Source organism: Cryptomeria japonica, chromosome 9 (assembly GCF_030272615.1).
Source record: "Cryptomeria japonica chromosome 9, Sugi_1.0, whole genome shotgun sequence".
Classification (NCBI taxonomy): Eukaryota; Viridiplantae; Streptophyta; class Pinopsida; order Cupressales; family Cupressaceae; genus Cryptomeria; species Cryptomeria japonica.
Window position 1 is genome coordinate 706,130,488 of NC_081413.1, and position 9,755 is coordinate 706,140,242.

The 9,755-nt window shown below is 27.9% G+C and overlaps 1 protein-coding gene across 1 annotated transcript; it reads right to left on the minus strand.

Moving 5' to 3' along the window:
- Positions 1 to 220: 220 nt before the first annotated feature.
- LOC131073913 (aldehyde dehydrogenase 1) lies at positions 221 to 9,524 on the minus strand. Its single transcript, XM_058010421.2, has 10 exons — positions 9,297 to 9,524; positions 8,073 to 8,215; positions 7,821 to 7,974; positions 7,324 to 7,553; positions 5,652 to 5,741; positions 4,126 to 4,299; positions 3,885 to 4,022; positions 932 to 1,069; positions 752 to 813; positions 221 to 603 (listed from the first exon to the last, which is right to left on the minus strand). The coding sequence occupies exons 1-10, from the start codon at positions 9,433 to 9,435 to the stop codon at positions 330 to 332; spliced, it is 1,542 nt and encodes a 513-aa protein (XP_057866404.1). The 5' UTR covers positions 9,436 to 9,524; the 3' UTR covers positions 221 to 329.
- Between the last annotated feature and the right edge of the window lie 231 nt (positions 9,525 to 9,755).

The window sequence follows — 9,755 nt, forward strand, 5'->3', positions numbered from 1 at the left end:
TCTTTTCATTTGTAACATGGCTTGCTTCACTAGTTCTTGTGACCCACACTCTTTTGAATTGATTTTGAATAAAATTCCATGAAATAAATATTGCTAGTGAGAAAAGGACTATAATAAGATCCATAATTAGAAAATTCAACAATTAATAATGAGATCATTTCATACAATAAATTCTACTCAATGGCTAATTATGTGAAGAGTCATTTAAAATAACATAACATTAAGAATATGAAAATACATATTAAGATTATTCATTTCTATTACATCATAGCATGTTGTTCTAAAAATTCAATTATTATCTAACTCACAAGTGAAAAACAAGGTGGTTTTTACAACCATGGAGAATCATGAATGGGAGTAATGACACTTTTGACTTGTAAGTAATTTTGAAGGCCAAAAGGGCCAAATTCTCTCCCGATTCCACTCATCTTGTACCCTCCAAGTGACCACTCACTTCCACCTGTAAGGTAGCAATTGATCCAAATAGTTCCTGCACGAAGAGATCTTGAAACTCTATTTGCTACATTTATATTATTAGTCAAAACTCCAGCTACAAGACCATATATTGTCTTGTTTCCTCTCTCTATAACTTCTTCTACAGTCCTGCATGAACCACATTGTAAAAACAATTAAATCTCAAAATTTAACATCAAAATTATAAAATAGAAACAATAGTATTCATATTAAATATGAAAACTATACAAATATTCAAAAAAATGTATCATATTAATCCATATATTAAAATTCTTACTTGAACTTCAAGATAGACATTACTGGACCAAATATTTCTTCTTTGGCGATCCTCATATCATCCTACATTACAATGTATTAGAATAGTGTTGTACTCCAACTTAAAGCATATCAAGTAGCCACTACTAAATTGAAATAAGAAAATTTAATTTAAAAAAATTATTTGTTAGGAATAAATTACCTCAACATTATTGAAAATTGTAGGTTCAATATAAAATCCCTTTTTACCCAAAGAATGGCCGCCAATTAATAAATTAGCTCCATCTATCTTACCATATTGAATATATTTCAAAATTCTATCAAACTGAACCTTATTAACCTGCAATAAAATAAAACATTAAATTTATATACAAATAAAAAATACAAATTTATTTTATAAAATTAACATTTACTATATACCTATATAGATAATAAAAAAATATTACATACATAAAATATTTTCTATTTTCATGAATTTTTATCTAAAATATGTAAAATAATTAAATCAAACTAATTAGAATTAGATTATGCAAGGAAGTAATATACCATACCTTATAAATTGATCCTAATGAAAATAATAAGTTAGTAATTTTGAATTGCTAAAAGATCTTAAAGATGAAAACCATTATATTGAGAGTTAGCACTCACCATCATCATGTTGATCAAGGCATGTTTATTGTTCTACTCTTAAGTACTACTAGCGTACGTATTTATATATTAATTTTAATCTAAACTTCAACAATTAATTTATATTTTTTTTGTCTTTTTGCTAATTTTTTTAACTATCATTTTACTTTCTATATTTTGTCTAATAATTTGTAAAATCCTTTTTGTATATTTTTTATATTTCCATGTGCTTGGTGGCTCCTTTTTTATGCTATTTTTTTTCTACTTTGATGATTTTATACTCATATAATTCCAATGTTCACACCTTATGTTATCATGGTTATATTATGGTTATATCTTGCATGATTTCATATTTATATACTCGTGTGCTATTGCCTTATGATGCTCACATGTTATGATCTTATATATTATGTTTCCATATTTATGTTACATGTTTATCTTATGGAAGATTATTTTTACATCATATGTCACATGTTTATGATACTTACACTTTACCTATATGCCTATCATAATTACATCTTATATTTATTTATAGTTATATGTTGGTATCCAACACTTATGGCTACTATCACTTGCTTGTGCATATCCTTCATTGGAGATAAAATTTTGAAGCACGCTATTTCCCCTATTTACATATGATATAATGATCACATGTTTGTCAAATGATGTTTTCCATGAGACTTATTACTAACTTATTAGGTCTTATGAGATCATTTATTTTTTCCTCTTTTCTAATTCATTGAACCCCTTGAATGCAATCAATTGTATGGGGCATATAATTTTACTCTAATCCCTTCGATGGTCCCCATTATAACCAATAGTTAACAAATTATTTTTACAAGCTCGCATTGTGCCTAACAAATATTGATTTCTTTATATGCCCCCACCCTGCTTAAACATTATCAATTTATTGTCAAGATACCATCATTACCAAATGGATATTAGTTTCTTGTTGTGGGCTCCTTTGCAACCCCTATCTCCCCTTCTATTTCCACTTTATGCTCATTTTTATTATCATAATATTCTTCTCAATGTTTATTTTAAAATGAATGTCAAATGTTATCCATTAAAACTTTTTATGCTTAAGGGTTTCTAGTTGGATTGCTCATTATGAGAAGTATCCATGGAATTTCCATCCCTATCCATATCCTTTTAATTACTTCCTAATTGTGTACTTATGTGTTGATGCTTACCCACTTTGACAAACATCTTCATATTAGTTTACATGCAATTCAATGTGCGAGAAATGTAAGGATGAGAATTACACGCCTTGCACTTTTTTGGCATGCATTTTAGACTTGTTTTGACCCATTTTTCAATAATATAATGACTAGTGTACAAGTGGCATTTTTTTGTGTAAAAGGTAAAAGTAATTAGGTCCTTTCCTAACAAATTTCCTACTTTAACTTACTCATTCATCATCTTTACTCAGTTTCACAATATAGAAATTCGATTAGTTCAAATTCATGGGGAAGAAATGATCTCTCTGTCCTAAATTAAAATTTAAATCTAGCTCCCAATAATTTCCTTCCTACTAGCCATTACTTGCTAATTGAACATAAAATGTGTGATTTACGGACAAGGGTGTTGGATGAAAGGATAAAATGTAATTCACTTGTATGCATCCAATCATTTGATCAATCCCAGAGTAACACACTTAAATTTGTTGCATCATTAGCATATGTCAACATTAATATCACTAGTGATAGGCTAGGCATACTAAAAGGTAGCTTGGAGTGGTTCCAATCATTGGCCAAAACTAGTAATTCACTTCTAGGGGTTTAACTAAAGAGAAGATCCTCATGTAGAAAACTCCCAAAAAAAATCATCAATACTACCATTTTTTAGACACATTTAAGCAATTGAGGTGATAAATTCTTAGTGGTTATGACCACACATAAATATTCCATATTCAAAGGCCATTTTTATAGGTAAAGGTCATTTAATGAATAATGAGTCAATTCATGACGTAGAATCAAACTCACATAAATTGTGAGAATGACATAGTTTAAATTTTTCATATTGCTACCAACGTGTCCAAGTTAAAAAATGTTGATCTATGGATGAAATGTTACTATCAAAATAATGGAAAACTATCTATCAACCATTGAAATCAACTAAATAATTCACTCCTTTTAATTTCTTATTTTTAAAATTGTATAATGTAATATGTAAAAAATAATTAAATAAATAAATTGAGTTGTATTAATTGTTATATTCATAAAAACATAATTTTAGTAAAATAAAATTATTTTCTCTTTACAAATACAAAGTATGTTAGAAAGGGAAGATGCTCACAAATAACTTTACTTTCATTATAGACTTGAGGTTTTATGGATACTAAAGGATGTTATAGTGCACTTGAATTAGTTTGTATCTTCTTTAGAATTATGTTCTCTATGATATTTTAGAGCATGGTGATAAGTACTTTCTATGAAGTTTGAAAATGTAAATATATATGATTTTGATTGTAGAATAAGTATGTGTAGTAGCATGAACAATGACATAGAATCATAGTTTTGGATTACCTGAGGTCCATGTTGTACTCCTCTTTTAAATGGGTCACCTACCACTTGCTTCTTCACTCTTTCTACTATTTTTTTCACAAATTCATCATACACGCCTTCTTGAACAAACACCCTTGAACCTGCTAGGCAAACTTGCCCCTACAATATTAACAATAAGAATTTTAATTATTTTTGTAGATTATAATAGAAAAATACTATATGATATCATTAATATTATCAATGACTAAGAAATTCCACTAACCATGTTTATAAATGAAGCAACGGTAGCAATTTCTACAGCTTCGTCGATATTAAAATCATCCATGACAATCAATGGTGATTTTCCACCAAGTTCAAGTGTCACATCCTTCAAATTACTTTTTGCTGAAGCCTCCATTACCAATCTACCCACTTGAGTGGACCCTGTAAAGGCAATCTAAATAATAGAAAATATTATTAATTAAAAATATGCTAAAAATAAATGTATATAAAAAGACATAATTTTAAATAATTTGAGATAAGATTATTATTAAGTATATATTATTTTAAATAAGAAGATATAATAATATAATAATAAATAATTTGAGGGCAACGATACTATTGTTAAAATGTTTAATTTTATAAAATAAAAAACTGATATAAAATAAAATAAATATTATAGCAATATATAAATAGAATAGAGATAATTATTTTATTCAAAAATTACTTAATTATTTATTTTGGTAATTAATATTTGTAACTTTTATTTATGTAATAAGAGGTGTAAAGATTTTTGTTCTATAGAATAATAAAAAACGTTGAAAAAAATAATAAGTTAATGGGGAAGAGTTATCTTTTTATAGAAATATTTTTTATTAGCCTTTTATAAAATAAGTTTAAAACACTCTTATTATTGTGTTAATGAGAACAATATATTATTATAATAGAAATAAGTATGATATCAATTTCTATGTTTAATAAGAAAAAGAATATAGAACATATTGATTATATTGAAAATGATATTTGTGACAAAAAATATATTGGAGAAATAACTCAAAATATGTTGATTATCATACATTTTAGTAAAAATATAACAAAAAATCTACCAAAAAACAATAATCCTAAAAATAATAACTTAAAAAGTCATATATATATATATATATATATATATATATATATATATATATATATATATATATATATATATATATATATATATATATATATATATATATATATATATATAAAATCAATCTAGTCTAAAAAAGAATATCAAAATTTAAAAAAATTAAAAATAGATATGTATCCATACTTTCTATAAAAGAACACATAACGAAAGAACATTCACTAAATATAAAATTCAAATTAACATTATATAGATTACTATTAAAATATATAATATCATAATTTTTATGAAAAAATATTTTTTTAATTTTTACACTTATTTTTAAAAACATTTTAAAAGATTTTAAAAACAATTATATAACTTAAAATAAAATTTAATTCACATTTTTAGGGAGTGAAATGGAGTAGCGGACTACTTGACCAAATGGGCTTTTGATTGAAGGGAAGGTTGGAATATTGTCCATACCGAACAATTATCTTTGAAATTATCTCACATGTTAGAGTGGTTAGTTGATGAAGATAGAATTGTTTAATGTTTTGTTCTTTGTTGAACTTCTAGCCCTTCTCGTTTTTCAATTCTCTTTGTGTTGAATAATTTTTTACCCCTTTTAATTAAAAAAACTTATATTTTCAATTTCATAATTTAAAAAATCAAATATATAAAATATAATATTTTATATGTACCTTATCGATATCCATATGATTGGATATGGCAGCACCAACCGTTGCTCCAAAACCAGGAAGCACATTAAGAACACCAGGAGGTATCCCAGCCTGCATTCCCATAAACCAACTAAAAGTAATTAATTCTCAATTACTAACTCCACTCTAAAGAAAATAATATAATCAAGTGATTTTACACAACACAAGTTAGAATATATTTTGATCAATTTTGCAAGTATATATTAAGAAGAATCATGCATATATAACAGAGAGTGCATTAATTAAAAATAGAATAGTATGAAGATTGAATTCTTATAGATGGATAGTAGGCATGAGTACTACAATTATACATTCAAATCATTTTATGAAATTATGATATCAAGGTGCAAAGAACAATTTTATATACGTCTCAACTAAATGAGGTGGTTGAATAGATAAATAAAACTCTTTTAGAAATAGATCATTGTATGTTGCATTTGAAAGGCTTACACAACAAAGTTTGGAGTTTGGTTGTTTCTTGTGTTGTATATATTGTAAATGGAATTCCTACTAAAACTCTTACAAATGTCACCTCAAAAGAAAAATAGATTGGAAGAAATCCTCATATCAAATATTTTACAGCATTTGGACAAATTGCTTGGTGAGACTCCTCCGTGAAAAAAGAAAGAAGTTAGAGTCAAAGAGTTATAAATGTTTGTTTATGGGTTATAATGAAGATTCAAAAGTTTATATGCTGTATGATTTGGCAAAAAAATGGTATTTATTAGTATAAAAACATATGAAAATTCATAGCTTACAACCACTTATTCTTACTTTATCACATTTATATAAAAAATGGAGAACATATCTAAGTTTTTAATCTTAAAAGGTAAAGAGAATTCTTTTGAAAGAAACCACCCTTTAACATTCAATAGAACACATTCAAAACAAAAAATGATGTTCAATAGCATAATATTAGCACTACTACAATAAAATTTTAGCATAAACACCACCAAAGAAATAATAGACAACTAGCATCACAGATATCTGCAAGAGTTTTTTGGAATAATTTTGTATGGTTTTTGAATCAACGGTTTGGATCACATTTGGGAATTGGAAAGAAGACTAGAGATCAAAGCTCATTCAAATTTATTATTATATCCCAGTAATTCTACAATGCTTGGAGATGGTAGCTGATCAATCCTACCAAGAGTAGTCAAATTTTTGAAATTGCAAGGAGTGGAGTTGAAAATTAATGGGGGAGTAGTAATATAATGTTTCTCTTCTTTGTACCTCGTGTATGTTGATCTAGCCATCTTAAATGGGATGTTAAGAAAAAATAAGACGTCTAGAATCTTCTAAAGAATGGAAGTTTGAAGAGAAGTTTGTTTATCTAAGATCTTGAATGGTTATAACTAAAATGAGGTTGAAATTTTTTTCCACCAATTTAAAAACTTTTTTATCATATCAACAATTTTTAAACATTACCTACTGCTAAAATATTTTTATAACATCACAGACTTCCTTAAAAAAAATTGAATTTTAACACCATATACTATAAAATATGCAAATATGAAAAATTTCTAACAATACAAATTAAAAAAAAAAATGAAAAACCTATCCAAAAAATTATAACTTCAATACAAATCTACCATCTCTAACTTAACTATTGAATTAAGAAAGACAACTGCAATCAGAAGGTTATCTTACATACCTCTACAGATAAATGAGCACAGTAGAGTGCAGTTAAGGGAGTATCCTCTGCAGGTTTGATGACTACTGTGCATCCACAGGCAAGAGCAGGACTGATCTTAAGAAAAAACATGATTAGGGGAAAGTTCCAGGGTATAATCTGACCACATACTCCAATGGGTTCCTGTAATGTATATCCTTGGTATGGCCCATTCATCTTTAATGTCAGCCCATGGATTTTATCAGCATACCCTGCAAATTATATAGAAAAATTATGATTCATTTCTCTTTTCTTGTTTTCTGTTTTTATCATAGATTATAAAATATAATGAATTGTTAAAAAAAAAATATCACATAATCAAATCTGAAAACAATTCATGCTAATATCATAAATTCTGAAAATTATAAAATTAAATTCCTAAACAGAAAAGCATTCTTCTACAGTCATGTTTTTTACTCTGCTCCCTATAGATGACAGAGAGACCTAAAATGCTAGATGTCAAAAAGTTTAGTATGTACCTGCATAGTATCTGAGATTGCCAATGGCCTCTGGCAAGTCAAATCCTTGAACCATATCCAGACATTTTCCTGCATCCCATGTTTCCAATTTCGCAAGTTCCTCAGAATGTTGTTGAAGCAGATCTGCATATTTGTTTAGTATGCGGCTTCTTTCCTGGAATCAGAACAAATATTGGGTTATGACTTATTACTAAATTTTTATTTATTTTTAAGTAAAAACCAGTTTCCTTGATGATAAGTGAGAGAACTCACAGATCCAGACATGCGAGGCCATGGGCCATGATCAAAGGCCGCCCTGGCTGCTTTCACAGCCAAATCAACATCTTCTTTGGTGGCTTCTGATACACCTGTTATCACTTCCTCGGTTCTTGGATCAAATGTTTCAAATGTTTTCCCTGCACATAAATTCATTACAAGACATTAATGGATGTTAAAAAGTTCATAATTGATCTACCCACCAAAGGTAAATTATCTGAAACTGAATCCACTGTATATGTTTTTGAATTGATGTTTAAATCACATTGAATGATTCATCATCACAAAGAGGAGAGTAAAAAATTGTTGTCAGACATTAGTCTTAAAAAAGAGAGAGACGGATACAATTCACAATTCTTCATTCCACTCTTCCTAGTAATAGATCAATCAGTACAATTGAAAATACCAATTTAAAAACATACACAACCAATTTCAAAAACGATCTTTAAATACTATATGAACTACCTAATTGACCAAAATTTGTCTGATTGTCATTCTTTAAAATGAAAACCAAATGAAGAAAACAAAACAGTTTGTTTTATTGCCATCTGTACTCTAGTGCTTCAGATTGGGCATCTTCCATATAAACCATACTCCATTACATAATTACATAATTTGAAATCATGTGGGCTTCAAATTCCCACATGATAAACAAAGAATCCTTCCAAGTCAGTTCTGCCACATCTTCATATTGTGAACATGAAAGAACAGAAACAGCCCTTCAAACTCAGTTCTGTCACAGTCTTGGTAAATCCAGTGCCCTCATTTAAAAAAAACATATATTCATATTGAATTCATAAAAAAAATTCTAATTTAACTTGTTATCGTTTCTATTTTTAAATAAGATTGTGTCTGTTTTTTTGCATCAACAAGTGATTCATTATCGAGATCTTAGAAAGCTGAAAAAATAGAAAAATCAGCTCTCTAACATTCTGCTGATGCATCACAGAATATGATGCCAAAATTAATGCAAAAGACACATACAATCTTATCCAAAAACAAAAAGAAGTAAAATTAAGAATTGCAAAAAAAACTGAAAAACATTTGTTCAACAATAAAATTTATGAAAGATCAAATCTTGATAAATGCATAAACTAAAAACTGAGAGGATAAAAACAACCCTAATGATTTGTACACCCAATATTCAGTGACTACTTAGAAGTAGAGAGTGTTCAACCCAATAAAATGGCAGCAGCAGACAAATATACAAATAAGTATTACCTGAAACTGAATCTACAAACTCTCCATTAATGAAGAGCTTTGTGTATTTCACAGTGACTGGAGGTTTTATGGGTTTTCCATCCTCCATTGCTAACTTCCAAGGCCCTGCTTCTGTTCCATTAGAATTAGGAAACGCCATTAACCCAATTTCTTTCTCTCTTCCTCTCTTCAAACCAAAATGGCTGCACAACTTGTAAAACTAGAGCAAATTCACATCTATAAATAGAGAGAAACTCTTTACTTATGGGAAGAGAATTCACATTCAATTCATATTCAAACACCCGTCACAGGTACACCTTCACACACATGGTTGACCCAGTGTTATTGAAGGGTTGTTAAAGTACTTTTCTGTTTTATGTATTGTCTTTTTGTCAAGTAAGAATTGTTAATACTGTAGATATTTATTCTGGATGTTGTTAGGATTTTTTAATTTTGCCTACATATTTATTATGGGTTTCT

What these genes read in the sequence shown, in the direction of transcription:
- LOC131073913 (XM_058010421.2), bottom strand. Translation starts at nt 9,435, where the DNA reads ATGGCGTTTCCTAATTCTAATGGAACAGAAGCAGGGCCTTGGAAGTTA. An exon ending in CAATCTCAGATACTATGCAG is followed by an intron (nt 7,554 to 7,820) that starts GTACATACTAAA and finishes TATAATTTGCAG; the next exon opens with GGTATGCTGATAAAATCCAT. An exon ending in TTGCTTCATTTATAAACATG is followed by an intron (nt 4,023 to 4,125) that starts GTTAGTGGAATT and finishes TTAATATTGTAG; the next exon opens with GGGCAAGTTTGCCTAGCAGG.